General features: G+C 43.9%; 2 protein-coding genes across 3 annotated transcripts in view; one reads left to right on the top strand and one right to left on the bottom strand.

Annotated features, from left to right (window-relative positions):
• The window catches only part of LOC130107480 (deoxynucleotidyltransferase terminal-interacting protein 1), a 56,137-nt gene extending 52,387 nt beyond the window's left edge, over positions 1 to 3,750 (top strand). The window contains exons 12-13 of the mRNA XM_056274105.1: positions 3,341 to 3,396; positions 3,523 to 3,750. Of these exons, the coding sequence (XP_056130080.1) occupies positions 3,341 to 3,396; positions 3,523 to 3,631 (165 nt within the window). The 3' untranslated portion in view covers positions 3,632 to 3,750. The remainder of the gene's footprint in view (positions 1 to 3,340; positions 3,397 to 3,522) is intronic.
• A 12,690-nt stretch (positions 3,751 to 16,440) lies between these two features.
• Positions 16,441 to 21,547, bottom strand: polr2j (RNA polymerase II subunit J). Of its 2 annotated transcripts, none has more exons than XM_056273828.1 (3): positions 21,336 to 21,547; positions 18,463 to 18,571; positions 16,441 to 18,263 (listed from the first exon to the last, which is right to left on the bottom strand). In XM_056273828.1, the coding sequence occupies exons 1-3, from the start codon at positions 21,473 to 21,475 to the stop codon at positions 18,162 to 18,164; spliced, it is 351 nt and encodes a 116-aa protein (XP_056129803.1). In that variant the 5' UTR covers positions 21,476 to 21,547; the 3' UTR covers positions 16,441 to 18,161. The 2 variants fall into 2 exon arrangements, with proteins under 2 accessions (XP_056129803.1, XP_056129802.1); XM_056273827.1 differs by having other exon boundaries at positions 16,442 to 18,263; positions 21,333 to 21,547.
• Positions 21,548 to 21,585: the final 38 nt, after the last annotated feature.

Raw genomic sequence — 21,585 nt, 5'->3', positions numbered from 1 at the left:
GAGTCAGATGATGAGAGAAACGAGCAGTTTGATGAATGACAGTGTGATGATTCTGATGGTATTACTGTGGTAGTAGTCTATTGATGCACAGGATGTTGATTCTGGACTTGGTTACCCAGAGCTTGATAACAATAATGTAACCATATTCACATATACCCATTACCCTACCCATTACCATTACATATACCCACTAATGATATGGGATTACATGTATCATTGACTAAGTATATGTAAATGTCAATGTTGTTTAAAATATTAAAATAGTTCATTACCTCACTATGGTATTCCTTTTTATCATGTATTTTGATTGTGTATTTAAACAAATGTATAGAGACCAGTTTGTGACCTAACTGGCTTTGGTCTAGTTCTCATTTAAGGCTCACAATCACCTCACACAATGAAATAGTATGGGTATATTATACATTTCCTGAATCTTTACAGTCCTGTGAGTATTCCAGTTTTTGTGTTTTGTGTCCCTGATATTCCTAGATGCCACAGGGCTAAAAGAAAGTATATAGTTTAGGCGAAAATTGCAGAAAGATGTGTGTTATTGACGGGTTGAAGAGCTCAAGTGACCTCTATATTTGTGAGAAATATCCACAACAGGGCTTGAATGAAAGCTAAGAAGGTCCCCTTTAAAATGATACCAAAGACAATATTATAGAACATTGAAAAATGTCCTGACCATGAGGCTAAACCAGGATATGCACCAGCGTCTAAAATGCAATTTAGTTTAGCGGGTGGTTAACTTCATGAGCTGATAACTGTGATACAGCTGCCACTCAGGAATGGTTATCATACCAAAATATCATCTACAGACATGGATCCTTTCAAAAATTATAAGTAAGTTTTGCCACCTTGAGTGTACCGAAATATCGTCTGGCCCATGGACTATTAGGTGCTTTCTGGCAAACTCCAAGCGGGCTGTCATGTGCCTTTTACTGAGCAGAGGCCTCCGTCTGGCCACTCTATCATAAAGGCCTGATTAGTGGAGTGCTGCAGAGATGGTTGTCCTTCTGGAAGGTTCTCCCATCTCCACAGAGGAACGCTGGAGCTCTGTCAGAGTGACCATCGGGTTCTTGGTCACTTCCCTGACCAAGGCCCTTCTCCCCCGATTGCTCAGTTTGGCTGGGCGGCCAGCTCTAGGAAGAGTCCTGGTGGATCCAAACTTCTTCCATTTACGAATGATGGAGACCACTGTGCTCTTCGGGGCCTTCAAAGCTGTAGAAATTTTTATGTACCCTTCCCCAGATCTGTGCCTCGATACAATCCTGTTTCGGAGGTCCACAGACAATTGCTTTGACCTCATGGCTTGGTTTCTGCTCTGACATGCACTGTCAACAGTGGGACCTTATATAGACAGGTGTGGGCCTTTCCAAATCATGTCCAATTAATTGAATTTATTACATGTGGACTCCAATCAAGATGTAGAAACACCTCAAGGATGATCAGTGGAAACAGGATGAACCTGAGCTCAATTTTGATTGTCATAGCAAAGGGTGTGAATACTTATGTACATGCAATATTTCAGTTTTTTATTTTTAATAAATTTGCAAAAATTTCTACAAAACCTTTTTCACTTTGTCATTATGGGGTATTGTGTGTAGATTGATGAGACACAAAAGGAATTTAATCCATTTTGGAATAAGGCTGTAACATAACAAAATGTGGGGAAAGTGAAGGTGTGTGAATACTTTCCGGATACACTGTATGTGTATGTATACACTACCGTTCAAAAGTTTGGGATCACCCAAACAATTTTGTGTTTTCCATGAAAAGTCACACTTATTCACCACCATATGTTGTGAAATGAATAGAAAATAGAGTAAAGACATTGACAAGGTTAGAAATAATGATTTGTATTTGAAATAAGATTTTTTTTACATCAAACTTTGCTTTCGTCAAAGAATCCTCCATTTGCAGCAATTACAGCATTGCAGACCTTTGGCATTCTAGCTGTTAATTTGTTGAGGTAATCTGGAGAAATTGCACCCCACGCTTCCAGAAGCAGCTCCCACAAGTTGGATTGGTTGGATGGGCACTTCTTTGAGCAGATTGAGTTTCTGGAGCATCACATTTGTGGGGTCAATTAAACGCTCAAAATGGCCAGAAAAAGAGAACTTTCATCTGAAACTCGACAGTCTATTCTTGTTCTTAGAAATGAAGGCTATTCCATGCGAGAAATTGCTAAGAAATTGAAGATTTCCTACACCGGTGTGTACTACTCCCTTCAGAGGACAGCACAAACAGGCTCTAACCAGAGTAGAAAAAGAAGTGGGAGGCCGCGTTGCACAACTGAGCAAGAAGATAAGTACATTAGAGTCTCTAGTTTGAGAAACAGACGCCTCACAGGTCCCCAACTGGCATCTTCATTAAATAGTACCTGTTAGAGCCTGTTTGTGCTGTCCTCTGAAGGGAGTAGTACACACCGGTGTAGGAAATCTTCAATTTCTTAGCAATTTCTCGCATGGAATAGCCTTCATTTCTAAGAACAAGAATAGACTGTCGAGTTTCAGATGAAAGTTCTCTTTTTCTGGCCATTTTGAGCGTTTAATTGACCCCACAAATGTGATGCTCCAGAAACTCAATCTGCTCAAAGAAGTGCCCATCCAACCAATCCAACTTGTGGGAGCTGCTTCTGGAAGCGTGGGGTGCAATTTCTCCAGATTACCTCAACAAATTAACAGCTAGAATGCCAAAGGTCTGCAATGCTGTAATTGCTGCAAATGGAGGATTCTTTGACGAAAGCAAAGTTTGATGTAAAAAAAATCTTATTTCAAATACAAATCATTATTTCTAACCTTGTCAGTGTCTTGACTCTATTTTCTATTCATTTCACAACATATGGTGGTGAATAAGTGTGACTTTTCATGGAAAACACGAAATTGTTTGGGTGATCCCAAACTTTTGAACGGTAGTGTATATGTGTACATATATGAATATATGTGTATGTAATTTATATGTACATATATGAATATATGTGTACGTATATATGTACATATATGAATATATGTGCAAGTATATCAATATGTGTACGTACATGAATGTGTACGTATGTGAATATATGTGTATGTATACGAACATATGTGTACATATATGAATATGTGTGTATGTATATATGTGTACATATATTTGTACGTATGTATGTGTACATCTATGAATATATGTGTACATATATGAATGTGTACGTATATTAATATATATGTGTACATATATGATTATATGTGTATGTATATATGTGTACGAATGTGAATATATGTATACGTGTTTTTATTGGGGTAACACAGTAGAGTAGAGCTGACCTGTTTACCTATGTGTGTGTGTGTGTGTGTGTGTGTAGGCCTACCTGCTGATAGAAGAAGACATCCAAGACTTGGCTCGCAGTGACGAATATAGGTAAGTCTGGAATACTGTCTCTACAGCAATGCACTATGGGTGATAAACCCTGCGTGTCTGTTGCTGTTAAGCAGGTTAAGTCCTGGTAAAGTGTCCATGGTAACGGGCTGTGTGTCTGTGTGACAGAGATTGTCCAGATCTGAAGATGGATGAATTAAAGCCTTTCTCCGTCCCTCCCTGGATGGTAGAGAAGATGCAGCGTGCAATGGAAGCTCAGAGAGCAGAGAGCCAGTGAGGAAGATGAAGAGGAAGAGGCTGTTTAAGATTAGAGTCACATGGCTTCATGTATTTCCCCTGCAGGCCGGTGTGCTAGATGTTACGCTTCAGCCTCATCAGTAAAATCCTGTTTTACCAGCCATTGTGTAGCCATCTTATTGTTGCAGCAAAGCTTTATCAGAGGTTGTGTTACTTTCTACAAGGACCTTTCATTCCCCGTTAGCTGTTCTGCCCCCTACCCTCTATATGAACACCATCACCAGACGAGGCCCGTTAGCTGTTCTGCCCCCTACCCTCTATATGAACACCATCACCAGACGAGGCCCGTTAGCTGTTCTGCCCCCTACCCTCTATATGAACACCATCACCAGACGAGGCCCGTTAGCTGTTCTGCCCCCTACCCTCTATATGAACACCATCACCAGATGAGGCCCGTTAGCTGTTCTTCCCTCTACCCTCTACATGAACACCATCACCAGACGAGGCCCGTTAGCTGTTCTTCCCTCTACCCTCTACATGAACACCATCACCAGACGAGGCCCGTTAGCTGTTCTGCCCCCTACCCTCTATATGAACACCATCACCAGATGAGGCCCGTTAGCTGTTCTTCCCTCTACCCTCTACATGAACACCATCACCAGACGAGGCCCGTTAGCTGTTCTTCCCTCTACCCTCTACATGAACACCATCACCAGACGAGGCCCGTTAGCTGTTCTGCCCCCTACCCTCTATATGAACACCATCACCAGACGAGGCCCGTTAGCTGTTCTTCCCCCTACCCTCTATATGAACACCATCACCAGACGAGGCCCGTTAGCTGTTCTTCCCTCTACCCTCTACATGAACACCATCACCAGACGAGGCCCGTTAGCTGTTCTTCCCTCTACCCTCTACATGAACACCATCACCAGACGAGGCCCGTTAGCTGTTCTGCCCCCTACCCTCTACATGAACACCATCACCAGACGAGGCCCGTTAGCTGTTCTGCCCCCTACCCTCTATATGAACACCATCACCAGACGAGGCCCGTTAGTTGTTCTGCCCCCTACCCTCTACATGAACACCATCACCAGACGAGGCCCGTTAGCTGTTCTGCCCCCTACCCTCTACATGAACACCATCACCAGACGAGGCCCGTTAGCTGTTCTGCCCCCTACCCTCTACATGAACACCATCACCAGACGAGGCCCGTTAGCTGTTCTTCCCTCTACCCTCTACATGAACACCATCACCAGACGAGGCCCGTTAGCTGTTCTGCCCTCTACCCTCTACATGAACACCATCACCAGACGAGGCCCGTTAGCTGTTCTTCCCTCTACCCTCTACATGAACACCATCACCAGACGAGGCCCGTTAGCTGTTCTGCCCTCTACCCTCTACATGAACACCATCACCAGACGAGGCCCGTTAGCTGTTCTGCCCCCTACCCTCTATATGAACACCATCACCAGACGAGGCCCGTTAGTTGTTCTGCCCCCTACCCTCTACATGAACACCATCACCAGACGAGGCCCGTTAGCTGTTCTTCCCTCTACCCTCTACATGAACACCATCACCAGACGAGGCCCGTTAGCTGTTCTGCCCCCTACCCTCTACATGAACACCATCACCAGACGAGGCCCGTTAGCTGTTCTGCCCCCTACCCTCTATATGAACACCATCACCAGACGAGGCCCGTTAGCTGTTCTTCCCTCTACCCTCTACATGAACACCATCACCAGACGAGGCCCGTTAGCTGTTCTTCCCTCTACCCTCTACATGAACACCATCACCAGATGAGGCCCGTTAGCTGTTCTTCCCCCTACCCTCTATATGAACACCATCACCAGACGAGGCCCGTTAGCTGTTCTTCCCCCTACCCTCTATATGAACACCATCACCAGACGAGGCCCGTTAGCTGTTCTTCCCCCTACCCTCTACATGAACACCATCACCAGACGAGGCCCGTTAGCTGTTCTTCCCTCTACCCTCTATATGAACACCATCACCAGACGAGGCCCGTTAGCTGTTCTTCCCTCTACCCTCTACATGAACACCATCACCAGACGAGACCGTCACACTAGATATTTCTATATCTGACCGAATGATTTCCCTCACACGGACGGGACACATGGACACATTAGAGAGGCATTAGCGCATGGCTGTATATGTAAAACAAGACTCCGTCTCTCTCTTTTCTTTACCACACTAACACAGCGCATACCAGAGCCTCCGTGAAGCCGGCACCTCATGTAATCACCTGAATAAAATGTCAATCATTAGTGTAGCGTTTGTGCTGCAAAAACTAATGTTTTTGCTGCAATGTTTTTTGCTATGTTCTACTACACTACTACTACTACTACTACTACTACTATTTCAGCTGCTCCCATTAGGGGGCGCCACAGCGGATCATCCGTTTCCATCTCTTCTTGTCCTCTGCATCTTCCTCTGTCACACCAGCCACCTGCATGTCCTCCCTCCCCACATCCATAAACCTCCTCTTTGGCCTTCCTCTTCTCCTCTTCCCTGGCAGCTCCATATTCAGCATCCTTCTCCCAATATACTCAGCATCTCTCCTCCACACATGTCCAAACCATCTCAATCTAGTCTCTCTTGCTTTGTCTCCAAACCGTCCAATCGTCATCAGCGCGCGTGCCGCATCAACACGCGTAATCACGCTATGCCGCTGGTGGCGCAACATGACGCCAAGCAGGAATCGAGTCCTTTCAATAGTCACCGCAGCTCGTTTTGCTCGTTTTGCTGAATCCATCGCATTTGGGTCACAGAGGTTAACAGCGCCAGCAAAGATTCTGCGTGGCGTTGATCAGTGTGTCATTTCCTGCTCCAATTCTATTGGTTGGTTAGTAGACGTAGGTCGTAGCAGCAGTCACATTGCAAGATGACGACTCACTAGTCCAACTCACTAGTCCAACTCACTAGTCCAACTTTATAGAGCTCCGCTGACATTTTCATAGAACTTGGCTAAACAGCTGTTTGCGTTATTTTACTCTGACATATATCTAAGATCATCTGACTACTTTGAATGCCCAAAACAACCATGCCAAACACTGAGAAATGAAAGGAGAGTTGGAAATGCTGTCATGGAAATCCACAACTACAGTGCTAAACCCTCCAACTCAGCAGTTTGAAGACGATGGCGATTTCACCCTCTCGACTCTCCCTACAACTCCTAGCAAACCTCCTGCACCAAAGAAAGGTGAACCTGATTCTCGAAATGAAGCTGTCAATCCCACAGGACTCTCCACGCTATCCTCCATAATCAACGAGCGTGCTGACGCACTGGAAAAAATGGTGAGCAATAACGCAGTTGAACCCGAGGATCTTAATCAATTAAGAGAAAAGTCTGGACCAGATCATTAGAATACCTTATCATTAATCAATTAAGAGAAAAGTCTGGACCAGACCATTCGAATACCTTATCATTAATCAAATGAGAAAAAAGACTGGACCAGACCATTAGAATACCTTATCATTAATCAATTAAGAGAAAAGTCTGGACCAGACCATTAGAATACCTTATCATTAATCAAATGAGAAAAAAGACTGGACCAGACCATTAGAATACCTTATCATTAATCAATTAAGAGAAAAGTCTGGACCAGACCATTAGAATACCTTATCATTAATCAAATGAGAAAAAAGTCTGGGACAGACAATTAGAACACCTTATCATTAATCAAATAAGAAAAAAGTCTGGGACAGACAATTAGAACACCTTATCATTAATCAAATGAGAAAAAAGTCTGGACCAGACCATTAGAATACCTTATCATTAATCAAATGAGAAAAAAGTCTGGACCAGACCATTAGAATACCTTATCATTAATCAATTAAGAGAAAAGTCTGGACCAGACCATTAGAATACCTTATCATTAATCAAATGAGAAAAAAGTCTGGACCAGACCATTAGAATACCTTATCATTAATCAATTAAGAGAAAAGTCTGGACCAGACCATTAGAATACCTTATCATTAATCAAATGAGAAAAAAGTCTGGGACAGACAATTAGAACACCTTATCATTAATCAAATAAGAATAAAGTCTGGGACAGACAATTAGAACACCTTATCATTAATCAAATGAGAAAAAAGTCTGGACCAGACCATTAGAATACCTTATCATTAATCAAATAAGAAAAAAGTCTGGACCAGACCATTAGAATACCTTATCATTAATCAAATGAGAAAAAAGTCTGGACCAGACCATTAGAACACCTTATCATTAATCAATTAAGAGAAAAGTCTGGACCAGACCATTAGAATACCTTATCATTAATCAAATGAGAAAAAAGACTGGACCAGACCATTAGAATACCTTATCATTAATCAATTAAGAGAAAAGTCTGGACCAGACCATTAGAATACCTTATCATTAATCAAATAAGAAAAAAGTCTGGGACAGACAATTAGAACACCTTATCATTAATCAAATGAGAAAAAAGACTGGACCAGACCATTAGAATACCTTATCATTAATCAAATGAGAAAAAAGACTGGACCAGACCATTAGAATACCTTATCATTAATCAAATAAGAAAAAAGTCTGGGACAGACAATTAGAACACCTTATCATTAATCAAACAAGAAAAAAGTCTCGACCATACTATTAGAATACCGTTTCATTAATCATTGACAACATATCCTGCACACTGGGTCTGTGCGATCTTTGAGGATTTTGCTCGGTAGTAACTGGTCTTGATGGTCTGGTCTTGGGCAGTGATGATAAAGTCCTCCGTTTGGGATTTCAGCCCAGCTGGTTTGAGCCATTGGTTGGTCATATGTGGGTCTACATCTTTCTCCCCTACTCTTTTTGGGTATTGCCCGTGCATTTGTTTTCCTCCCCATGTTTCTTTCATTTCTTCTTGGACACTTTGCTTTTTGTTTGACTTTTCAGGCGTGGATGGTTGGAGCTTCATTTTCAGGTTGCGGTGTTTCAGGGAGGTGGAGCTCTCTTCTGAACATTGCGGCTTGGTTAGCTACGGAGTACTTTTTGTTTTGTTTTTCATGCTCTCTCGCAATCATGAGAAGGGGGTCATTTTTGGTGTTAAGGTAAGTATCTAGGCCTATTGTTGTTGTTTTGTAGGCAGTTTCCAGTTGGATTAGACCCCTGCCACCCTCGGTTCTGGGGAGGTACAATCTATCCACATCTGATTTTGGGTGGTGCATCCTCTCTAAGGTGAGTATTTTTCTTGTTTTTCTGTCTAGTTTCCTGATCTCTTCTAGTTTCCAGTCGACGATGTTGAAGCTGTAAGTTACGACGGGTGTAGCCAGGGTGTTGATGGCTTCCATTCGGTTGGATGCATTGAGTTGGGATTTTGTTACCATTCGTATTCTTCGGTAGTACTCCTTTCTGATCTTTTCTTTCATTTTGGCATGTTGTATCCCGTCCCCTTCATTCACTCCCAGGTATTTGTATGTTTCCATTCTTGTTCTAGGTCTTGGATGGTGGTGTCTAGGTCAGTGTGGATGTTTTCGGTGGTGGTACATTTTCCTTTTTTGAATGTAGCTTTGGCACATTTGTCTTGTCCGAACTCCATTTTTATGTCATCACTGAAGCCTTTCACGGTGGCCAAAAGTCCAGTTTGTTCTTGGTCATTCTTGGTAAAGGTTTTCAGGTCATCCACGTAGACTAGATGGTTAGTAGTGCATGAACCTGTAGTATAACCATAGCTGGTGTTGTTCAGGAGGGAGGATAGTGGAGTAAGAGCTATGCAGAAGAGGGGAGGAGAAAGAGAGTCACCTTGAAATATGCCGCTATTGATGTTGAGCTGCCTTGAATGTAGCGTCCCGTCTGTGTATTTTAGAACAAGGGCTGTTTTCCACTGGTCCATATTTGCTGTTTGGAACTGGATAAGGATTGGTGATATTTTGTAGATGTCAAGACATTTTAGTACCCAGTCATGGGGTACAGAGTCGAACGCCTTCTTATAGTCTATCCAGGCTGTTGTCAGATTTTTCTTCCTCGTTTTTACTTCCTTGATGATGGCCTTGTTTATTCAAAGCTGGTCTCTGCAGCCATAGCTCCCTTTTCAACACCTGTTTTGTTCTATGGGAAGTAGGTTGTTTTCTTCCAGGTGTTTGTAAACTCTCCCGGTGATGATGGATGTTAAGATCTTGTAGGTTGTAGGGAAACATGTGATGGGACGATAGTTTTTAGGGTTTTTGGTGTCTTCTGTTTTGGAAGGTAGGTAGGTGGTACCAGTTGTGAGCCATTCAGGGCAGGTTTCTGGGTTGCTGATGCATCCATTGTAGGCGTTTGTCAGGTCTTGGTGTAAAGATGGTAAGTTCTTGATCCAGAAGTTCGCTATCCTGTCATTACCAGGGGCTTTCCAGTTACTGGACTCCTGTATTGCTGTTTTTGTTTCTTCTAGGGTTATTTGTGGCCATTCTTGTTGGTTGGTTTGGATGTTCTCTGTTTCTATTTGACATTATTTTCTGAAAACAGCTTGGGGCTGATGACAGCCCGAAAGCCATGCGCTTGTATCTGAACACCCCCACATGTGAGACGAAAGCTGTCAGGTCCATGCTGGCTGGTGCCAGAGGAACCTGCAGGTAGCCGTGGCGTAAATCCATTTTGCTGAAAACTGTGGAGCCATGGAAATGGCTAGTCAGCTCCTCAGCTGTGGGGAGGGGGTATTTGTCGGGATGATGGTTTTGTTGACATCCGTCAGATCCACGCAGAGGCGCAGTCCACCACCCCGCTTCTTGGCTATCACCAGGTTGGAAATCCAGGGTGAGGCATTGACTGGTTCGATGATGTCCTCCTTCACCAGGCGGTGTATCTCCTCTTCCACCCCATCTCGGAGGGCCAGGGGAATGCATCATAGTGGCTGGATTACCAGGCGGACTGGTGAGTCCAAAGTAGGCTGGTGCACAAACTCAGACATGCAGCCCAGTCCTCCGAACAGTTCTGGGTAACGTTCAGGCCAGGAGGTGGAGACCTGCAGGACACGCAGGCCCACAGCGTCAGTCAGTGTAAAGTCCAGGGCATGGAACAAGTCTAGCCCCATGATGTTAGCCCTTTTCTGTGTGATGTAGAACCTGGTTTCAGGGACGCACTGGTGATTATACTCCACGGGAAGGCAGACTACTCCCAAAATGGTGATGGGGGCGTGGCCGTAGCCCGACAAGGAGTTGGCTACCGCTTCCAGGGGCACGTGACGGAAAAGCCGGTCATGTGTGGGTTTGTTCATGAGTGACACCTTTGCCCCCGTGTCAACAAGGAGCGGTATGTAAGCTCCGCCCACAAGGCATGTGCAGTGGCTGAATGAGGCCCGCTGGCTCTGAACTGTGTTGATAGGAACTGCAGCAGCCTGTGGGTCTGCAGGGGGGGGGGGAGCGGCACCAGCGTGCAAAGTGATTCCTCTTGTTGCAGTGATGACAGCGTTTGCCCTGGGCAGGACATGATTTGTCCCGAGATACGTGCTTTGTGGAGCCACAGTTAGTACAACGCTTGGGCCCACTCTCCTTAGACCCCCTGTCTGCCACTCTTTGCACATCAAACCTGTCACTGTCCATGTCAGCCGCCCCTGCCGTCTCCTGGGCAACAGTAGGTACTTTAAGCAGAGACGCGTTTAAGCGGTGAACTGCCTGTAGCAGTGACGTCACAGGCTCCTGCACAGCGTGAGAGAACTTGTGCGCTTCCAGCAGAGCCGTTTCCAACTGCTCCCCAGTCACTATAGCGTCAGATAATGTCATGGAGTCTGGTTCGAGTAACAGTCTTTCCCCCAGCTGAGCACAAGACGTTTTCTCTATTAGCTGATCAACTATAAGTCCACCCTCCAAAGCCCCGAAGTCACAATGCTTTGCTAGCCCACGTAAGACAGAGACAAACTGGCCCACTGACTCACCAGACTTCTGGGCTCTCTGACGAAACTCAAACCGGTGCATGTGTCGGCTCCTTCCTGAGCTGAAATGGGACTGTAGTGCGTTGGTAGCCGCAGCGTAGGCGTCATCCGCCACCGAGAGTGTAGCGAAAATAGGTTGCCCCTCCTGACCGAGGCAGTGCCGCAAGAGCGCACACTTCCTAGCTCCTGCTGCTAAACCCCAAGGCCCCAGAGCCAGTAAAGAGTCATCAAACAACGATATCCACCGGTCCCAGGGAACAGCTGGGTCACCAGGAACGGGTAGGAAAGGTGGCGGCGGCGACAGAACCAAGCCAGCCGTCCTCGTTCGCCAAATATTATGTTCAGTCAATGACCACACCGAGAGCCCCGTTTAAAACCTTTACTTCACCAACATCAACTCACGACACTTTTCACCCTGCCGTAAATCACACTGCTCCCCGCCCTTCTTAAAGGCACAGTAACTGCTAGTGCTCAACCATGCAAGTCAGACTCGGGCATGACACTACCTGACCAGATATACCACTGATGTCTGGAAGAGATGGAGAGATGCGAGAGTTTGCAGCGAGATGCACGTACGCTTCAAAGAAGATTTCTCCAGACCAGATCAGGAGGCTCGTACCGAACTGTGGCCGTGGGTTCGGGACGCCAGGAGAAAGGGGAAGAGTGCTTCCCTGAAGGAAGGCTGCGCACTGACTGACAACCGACGAGTAGGCCCTGAATAAATGGTTTTAGGGTGGGTGCCTTGGTTCTAAACAGGTATGCTGATGTTGTTAGATTGTTCACTTTGTTCAGATGGAATGTGAGGCTATTGCTCTAAACATGTCTGATAAGGGCTAACCACTCATTCCTGCGCATCCTTAAATCTTTTGCCCGTTTCTTAAAGGTTAAATGTTTAATTTGATATGTTAAATACTAGGGGGTTGAAAAATAATACGAAGCGTAGGCAACTTTTCTTCTTTGTAAGGAGCAAAGGACAAATTGTGTGTTCTTGCAAGAAACTCATTCAGTGGAGACAGACAGAAAATTCTGGAAAGGGCAGTGGGGAGACTCCGTTTCCTTTAGTCATGGGACATCACATTGGGCTGGCCTAATGATATTGCTAATCAGGCTCCCTGGAAGTGTAATTAACCACAGAAGTGATATTAATGGTCATTGGCTCATGCTGGTGTTGGAAATGAATGAGGTAAACTATATTTTGTTATGTGTATATGGGTACAACAGAGAAACCCAGAACAAACATGTATTTGCATCCCTGAGTGGGTAAGTTGTTGGAGGAATGGAAAGTGTCTTACACAACTGATGAAATCAGAATGGGAGGAGACTTTAATATGGGTCCTGGTCTCTGGTTTGACTGTCTTCCATCAAAGGGACAATGTCATAATTGTTTTATTTTTCATTTACCTTTATTTAACCAGGTTAGTCCCATTGAGATTAAAATCTCTTTTACAAGAGACCTGGCCCAGAATGGCAGCAGGACACCAGTTTCAGCACACACTCACATGAGGACAACAGAACAGCTCAACGTGCAAAACAGCATAAAAATGAAGGGAAAAGATACAAACCTGTTATCCACTGAAACGTTTACAATTTCCAACAGACTCAACTTCCATAGACTTAACCACACCATGAAATCATAGTCGAATTGGTCACAAAAGCAAGTTTGACTAATTATTGGAGAATGAAAAATCCTACTACTACTCCATATACCTGGTTTAATGCATCTAATAATGGCCAGTGTTCAAGGATCAATTATTGGTTGATCTCAAATACTTTGGTCAATGAGGTCTCTAAGTGTGAAATCTCTGCTTCACCTCTAACTGATCATTGTGTAACCTCGTTGTCCTTTTTGTTGTGTAGGAATGGGTCGAACCTTAGCTCTATCTGGAAATTCAATAATAACCTTTTGGAAGATGCAGATTTTTGCACAGAAGCCAAACAACTGGTTAAGAAATTGCTGAACTGGAAATGTCCTCCTTGAGTAAATGGGAGTGGTTCAAATTTAAAGTTAGACAGCTAGCGATTAAAAGACGTAAATGCTCTTCTAAACTTAAAAAGCAGAAACAGCGAGACATTGTAAGTGATATTAACAGATTATGTTACAAAACTGAATTATCATTGGAGGAACAAGCTAAATTAAACAATCTCCAATCCCAATTGGATAATATATATTTGGAAAAAGCGAAGGGGGCATTTATCCGTTCAAGAGTGCGATGGATTGAAGGGGGAAAAAATTCATCATATTTCTTTAGTCTGGAAAAACAAAGACAAACCCAAAAGAAAATTCAGAAGTTGCTTATAAATGGTGTTACTACTGAAAAGCAAGACCAAGTAAATGAGGAAATTAGAGCTTTCTATAGTAACCTGTACAAATCCAACTTTTCCAAGGAAAATTTTCTGTTGCGTTTTGAAAAAATTAGAGAATTTAATAAAATGATGGATGATGAATTCAAACAACATATAGAGGATAAGCTTAAGATTGAAGAGTTGGATAGAGCAATTCTGCAGATGTCTACTGGGAAGTCACCAGGACTTGACGGTTTAACCCTGGAGTTCTACACTTTCTTTCTTTTGGAGGGATATAAAAGAACTGCTCTATAATGCCTTTTTGAATGTATTTCAGCAAAAAAACAAAAAACTTCCTCCCACTAGGAAGCAAGGCATTATCACCCTAATCCCGAAACCCAACAAAGATAAACGTTCATTAGACAATTGGAGACCGATAACCTTATTAGGTAATGATTACAAACTGTTGGCACATGTTTATGCTAATTGATTGATTAATAGTCGATGAATGTCAATCAGCCTTTATAAAAGGTAGAAGTATACGTAACCATACTAGGCTCTTGCTTGATATGCTTGATTATCGAGACTTAATTGATATGGATAGTTGTGTGTTATTTCTTGATTTTTATAAGGCATTTGATACCATCGAATATTCCTTATTTCTGGAAGCGCTACACTTTTGGGGTTTTGGAGAAAACTTTTGCAGTGTAATTGAGATGTTGTACACTGGATATACAGTGCATCCGGAAAGTATTCACACCCCTTCACTTTCCCCACATTTTGTTATGTTACAGCCTTATTCCAAAATGGAATAAATTCCTTTTTTTTTCTCATCAATCTACACACAATACCTCATAATGACAAAGTGAAAAAGGTTTTGTAGAAATTTTTGCAAATTTATTAAAAATAAAAAACTGAAATATTGCATGTACATAAGTATTCACACCCTTTGCTATGACACTCAAAATTGAGCTCAGGTTCATCCTGTTTCCACTGATCATCCTTGAGATGTTTCTACATCTTGATTGGAGTCCACCTGTAGTAAATTCAATTGATTGGACATGATTTGAAAAGGCACACACCTGTCTATATAAGGTCCCACTGTTGACAGTGCATGTCAGAGCAGAAACCAAGCCATGAGGTCAAAGCAATTGTCTGTGGACCTCCGAGACAGGATTGTATCGAGGCACAGATCTGGGGAAGGGTACAAAGAAATTTCTACAGCTTTGAAGGTCCCGAAGAGCACAGTGGTCTCCATCATTCGTAAATGGAAGAAGTTTGGATCCACCAGGACTCTTCCTAGAGCTGGCCGCCCAGCCAAACTGAGCAATCGGGGGAGAAGGGCCTTGGTCAGGGAGGGGAACCAAGAACCCGATGGTCACTCTGACAGAGCTCCAGCGTTCCTCTGTGGGGATGGGAGAACCTTCCAGAAGGACAACCATCTCTGCAGCACTCCACCAATCAGGCCTTTATGGTAGAGTGGCCAGACGGAGGCCTCTGCTCAGTAAAAGGCACATGACAGCCCGCTTGGAGTTTGCCAGAAAGCACCTAAAGGACTCTCAGACCATGAGAAACAAGATTCTCTGGTCTGATGAAACCAAGATTGAACTCTTTGGCCTGAATGTCAAACGTCACGTCTGGAGGAAACCAGGCACCTCTCATCACCTTGCTAATACCATCCCTACAGTGGAGCATGGTGGTGGCAGCATCATGCTGTGGGGATGTTCTTCAGCGGCAGGAACTGGGAGACTAGTCAGGATCGAGGGAAAGATGAATGGAGCAAAGTACAGAGAGATCCTTGATGAAAACCTGCTCCAGAGCACTCAGGACCTCAGACTGGGGCGAAGGTTTCAACCTTTCAACACGACAACGACCCTAAGCACACAGCCAAGACAACGAAGGAGTGGCTTCGGGACAAGTCTGTGAATGTCCTTGAGTGGCCCAGCCAGAGCCCAGACTTGAAACCCATTGAACATCTCTGGAAAGACCTGAAAATAGGTGTGCAGCAACGCTCCCCATCTAACCTTACAGAGCTCGAGAGGATCTGCAGAGAAGAATGGGAGAAACACCCCAAATATAGGTGTGCCAAGCTTGTAGCTTCATACCCAAGAAGACTTGAGGCTGTAATCGCTGCCAAGGGTGCCTCAACCAAGTACTGAGTAAAGGGTGTGAATACTTATGTACATGCAATATTTCAGTTTTTTATTTTTAATACATTTGCAAACATTTCTACAAAACCTTTTTCGCTTTGTCATTATGGGGTATTGTGTGTAGATTGATGAGAGAAAAAATGAATTTAATCAATTTTGGAATAAGGCTGTAACATAACAAAATGTGGGGAAAGTGAAGGGGTGTGAATACTTTCCGGATGCACTGTATATTTACCTTCTCACCATCTGTCTCCTAATATGCTGATGACACTGCATCTTATGCGTTTGTCTCCTAATATGCTGATGACACTGTATCTTATACGTTTGTCTCCTAATATGCTGATGACACTGTATCTTATACGTTTGTCTCCTAATATGCTGATGACACTGTATCTTATGCGTTTGCTTCTACATGGTGTTGGGTAACAGCACGCCCTAAGTGACTAACTGCTACTTTCACGTGTTGTCCAAAAACGAGTGTTTTTAATTGATCTACAGGTGACCTCAATACATATGATGTCACCGGTCTGTCACCTCAGCACCCAGTTTATTTGCATGAATTCACTCTCAGTTCTGCTATCAGTCATTTTATTATACTTCATAATACTGGACATGAATTAATGGAATGGTACATCATTTAAATATATGTATTTGTGTATTTTACATATACCAAACTACACATTTTTACCACAAATGTTTCTTTGTGTTGCGTTTGTGTTCTTTTCAGATAATGTTTTAACAATATGTACAATTAGTATCCCATAACTGCTGTTTGTAGTGAACCCAATGACGACCACCATGGTTTGGGAAATCTCAGGAAGGCAGTGGTGTTACTTAGTCATCTCACAGCCATCAAACGCCATATAAAACAAGAAAAAAGTACTTCATATATACTTGGACAATATTGTTGTTTAGGTTTTCATTTGGAGTGTAGTTCAGCCAGGGGGCACAATATTCTAGAATTCTGTGGCAGTTGGAAGAATGAAGAAGGGTCAGGTTGTTATAAAACATTAGAGAGGATGTAATGTGGATGTGTGAATGTGCCCCCTGCCTACCCAGCAGCCACTGACCTCACCTCACCACACCTCACTGGTCGTCACCATAGTTTCAGCTACATGTTGTGCCAGAAACTAGTGAGGTTGTTAAATACACTAGTATTGTATTTAATATCCCTGTTTTTGATGAATATTGGTCAAGTGGTTGGGGTCCCACTTGAACCCCCTCCATGGTGTTGGCTACTCATTGCTGGTATAGCAGCTAGGTGTGTTTTTTTTAACATGCTCTCAACGAGTCATGATGGATTTGTCCATCTCTGTGACACCTTGGTGTAAACTTGCCTCTGAAGTGAGTTTACAAGACACTCCCACAGAGGGACATTTAAGGAAAGTATATTTCTTTGGACAACACAGTACTACTGTTTTTGAGTCAAGATACTGCATCACTGCAATGCACAGTCCCAGAAAAACTGCATCCTGACCTTTTTTTTTTCTTAATGCTTCAAGAGATTTCCCAATTATGTGACATCAATCCCTCAGCCAACTCCAGTATTGAGCATTAATCAACAGGAAATCAATACGTCATTCATTGAATTAACTTAAAGTCTAAAGCTCAGCCTATACTGAGTTCAGGTCTGGAACAAGAGCCAGAACACAGAGCCACTCTCTCCTAAACCATTGTGTTGCTATATTACATTATACGTTATGATCCACCAGCCTATCTAAGATACAGATGTGCTATGTACTCATGTTTTTTAAATGAATGGTACAATTGCCTTCTAATTAGCTACAATGACCTTTGTTTACATTTTCTCCAGCAAACTAGGAACCTTGGTGTTCACCACCTTAGAAAAGAGAAGAGTCACTAAAATATATCTTTAGTAAAGATAATTTAATTGAGGATTGATAGTAGCTCACATTCACGCAAACAAGCTACGCTCCAAAGTTTGACCTGATCCTGTTGCAGGTGTGCTGGTACCAGCCACATTTCACTCAGGTGACGACATGTGTGCATTACAACCAACCAGCAAGAGATTTAAAACCAAGTGGCCATTCTGGTTTCCAATGTCAGCCATGTTGGCCCCGCAGTCCTGCTCCATGGTTGGTTAGAATTTTGAGAATGCTGCCCATGTCACCATGATGTTATGGAGCACACAAATTGAACTGTTGCGTACAGCTACGATCTGAGAGGAGATACAGGAGCTACAATAGGAGAGACATTTCCATGGTAAAGGGTGTAATGTTTGTAGAAATATAGGAAGCTGATGCTGGCTTCACTCGATTCCCTCCTGCTTGTCCTTGATGGCCACTCTGAAGCGCTCCTCGAGGAGAGACAGCTCACTAATCAGATCTGTGATGGCATTGGTAAACGCCTCCTGGGTACAGGAAAGATTTCACCATTTAAATGTGTATGTAGGATCATCGCATGGTTATAGACACATACAACCCAAAACTAAGCTGCCACTGTCACCATGACTGTGGCAGTTCTAAGCTCACAAGTGTAGAACAGTACATTAAAAATATGATAAGAACTTTAGAAAATGAATAAAAGTAAAGATTTAGCCCAGTGTCTACCTGTGGGCTGTAGTCTGGCGTGGTCTGGACCCGGATCACAATCTTGTGCTCTAGAGGATGAGGAACTTTATATCCAGCAAAGAGAACCTGGGGGTCTTTGAGGAGCTGCCTGCCATCACACATAACCACAGTCAACGCTACAGAAAGTGTTCCCCTCTTTATGGACTAGCACGTCACACATGGAACTACAGCACATCGTCAACAATAGTCTTACACTTCTCGACAGAAAGCACAAGGGACTCAGCTTAGCGCTTTTTTCCAAAACAGCACATGAGTTAAAACTGGGTCAGACATTTTACATTAAAATAACTGGTTAATATGTGACATCAAGATTTGGAATTTAAATACACATATTTTGATATCCATTTTAAAAGCTTTATCACATTTGGAAATGTCTATCAAATGGGGGAAAAAAACGAGATATCCAACTCTGGAACTTTCCATATATTTGATGGCAGATTTCAGGCACATTACTTCTTCATGGGTATGACAAAGATGTTAATATCGAATAATAGATGACAATGATTTCCAAAATATAATTCAAGGGAAGTGTCTTGACACATGTTCAATAATCCAGGTATGGAAATCACAGAGAGGTGAATCAGTTCAACTGGACAGAAATGTTTCATCATCATCTAAGTGACCTCTTCAGTCTCAACTGACTGCAGGTGTCCCCACCCTTATAAACAATACAGTACTGCAGGTGTCCCCACCCTTATAAACAATACAGTACTGCAAGTGTCCCCACCCTTATAAACAATACAGTGGCTGCAGGTGTCCCACCCTTATAAACACTACAGTACTGCAGGTGTCCCCACCCTTATAAACAATACAGTACTGCAAGTGTCCCCACCCTTATAAACAATACAGTGGCTGCAGGTGTCCCACCCTTATAAACACTACAGTACTGCAGGTGGCCCCACCCTTATAAACACTACAGTACTGCAAGTGTCCCCACCCTTATAAACAATACAGTACTGCAGGTGTCCCCACCCTTATAAACAATACGGTGGCTGCAGGTGTCCCCACCCTTATAAACAATACAGTACTGCAAGTGTCCCCACCCTTATAAACAATACAGTGGCTGCAGGTGTCCCACCCTTATAAACAATACAGTACTGCAAGTGTCCCCACCCTTATAAACAATACAGTGGCTGCAGGTGTCCCACCCTTATAAACACTACAGTACTGCAGGTGTCCCCACCCTTATAAACACTACAGTACTGCAGGTGTCCCCACCCTTATAAACAATACAGTACTGCAAGTGTCCCCACCCTTATAAACAATACAGTGGCTGCAGGTGTCTACACCCTTATAAACAATACAGTGGCTGCAGGTGTCCCCACCCTTATAAACAACACAGTGACTGCAGGTGTCCCCACCCTTATAAACAATACAGTGGCTGCAGGTGTCCCCACCCTTATAAACACTACAGTGACTGCAGGTGTCTACACCCTTATAAACAATACAGTGGCTGCAGGTGTCCCCACCCTTATAAACAACACAGTGACTGCAGGTGTCCCCACCCATATAAACAATACAGTGGCTGCAGGTGTCCCCACCCTTATAAACAATACAGTGACTGCAGGTGTCCCACCCTTATAAACAATACAGTACTGCAGGTGTCCCCACCCTTATAAACAATACAGTGACTGCAGGTGACCCACCCTTATAAACAATACAGTGACTGCAGGTGTCCCCACCCTTATAAACAATACAGTGGCGTAACGACCCAAACCAACGATCAGTTTCATATGCAAATTGACGTGACCATTAACTAGAGTTACAACGTGTACTATCCACAGAGGACTGGGGAATAGTTGTGATCACAGCACTGTAAGATGGTGATGGCTAGGTCGTTAAGCAGCTGTGCTGTATCTAAGGGTGGGGACACCTGCAACCACTGTATTGTTTATAAGGGTGGGGACACCTGCAGTCACTGTATTGTTTATAAGGGTGGGGACACCTGCAGCCAGTGTATTGTTTGTAAGGGTGGGGACACCTGCAGCCAGTGTATTGTTTGTAAGGGTGGGGACACCTGCAGTACTGTATTGTTTATGAGGGTGGGGACACCTGCAGCCAGTGTATTGTTTGTAAGGGTGGCGACACCTGCAGTACTGTATTGTTTATAAGGGTGGGGACACCTGCAGCCAGTGTATTGTTTGTAAGGGTGGGGACACCTGCAGTACTGTATTGTTTATAAGGGTGGGGACACCTGCAGCCAGTGTATTGTTTATAAGGGTGGGGACACCTGCAGCCAGTGTATTGTTTATAAGGGTGGCGACACCTGCAGTACTGTATTGTTTATAAGGGTGGGGACACCTGCAGCCAGTGTATTGTTTATAAGGGTGGGGACACCTGCAGCCAGTGTATTGTTTGTAAGGGTGGGGACACCTGCAGCCAGTGTATTGTTTGTAAGGGTGGGGACACCTGCAGTACTGTATTGTTTATGAGGGTGGGGACACCTGCAGCCAGTGTATTGTTTGTAAGGGTGGCGACACCTGCAGTACTGTATTGTTTATAAGGGTGGGGACACCTGCAGCCAGTGAGGACGACCACTCATCCAAGTGGCCACTGTGATGAGTGACGAGACGTTTCTCCCAACAGACGCGGTGTCCGGATGAACTGATTAAACACCCTGCGGTGGTTCAAGAGAAGTGATACATTTTAAACAATTAAGCTTCTCCGTTTCTGACATGAAAAATTGTTCCCCTTAATTTCTACGTTATTTGGAAACTAGTTGAGCAAACATTCAAACGGACAATGGGTCCGTAGCCTCTAAGTGACGCGGCTCGTGGCACGCGACCCACACTGCATTTGAAGTACTGACACGCGCAGACCGCGCGGGCCGCGCGCGGGCTCGTACTTACGACCTGATGATGTTGCCCAGCGTGTGGTCCTCTTTGTTGAGCGTGAAGAGGCAGGCGTTGGGCACCTTAGTGTCTTTGGTGATGGTGATCTTCTTCTCCCCTTCAAAAAGGAGGAAGGACTCGAAGGCCGGGGGCGCGTTCATCTCCTACGCGGCGGACAAACTGGAGCCAGGCGCCGACTAACCCGAGAGAAGACGCGGAACATACGTCACTCCTCAGACGACTTCCGGCCCTGAGGAGTGACGTATGTTGG

The sequence above is a fragment of the Lampris incognitus genome, chromosome 2 (genome assembly GCF_029633865.1).
Source record: "Lampris incognitus isolate fLamInc1 chromosome 2, fLamInc1.hap2, whole genome shotgun sequence".
In the NCBI taxonomy this organism is placed as follows: Eukaryota; Metazoa; Chordata; class Actinopteri; order Lampriformes; family Lampridae; genus Lampris; species Lampris incognitus.
Note: the sequence above shows the minus strand (reverse complement) of the source record. Positions and strands in the feature narration are given on the sequence as shown.

Excerpts from the sequence above, each read along its gene's own strand:
- polr2j (XM_056273827.1), bottom strand. The coding sequence starts at position 21,475 with ATGAACGCGCCCCCGGCCTTCGAGTCCTTCCTCCTTTTTGAAGGGGAG. Across the intron at positions 18,572-21,332 it reads CTGGGCAACATCATCAGGTC|GCAGCTCCTCAAAGACCCCC; the intron begins GTAAGTACGAGC and ends GTGTGATGGCAG. Across the intron at positions 18,264-18,462 it reads CGCCAGACTACAGCCCACAG|GAGGCGTTTACCAATGCCAT; the intron begins GTAGACACTGGG and ends TCCTGTACCCAG.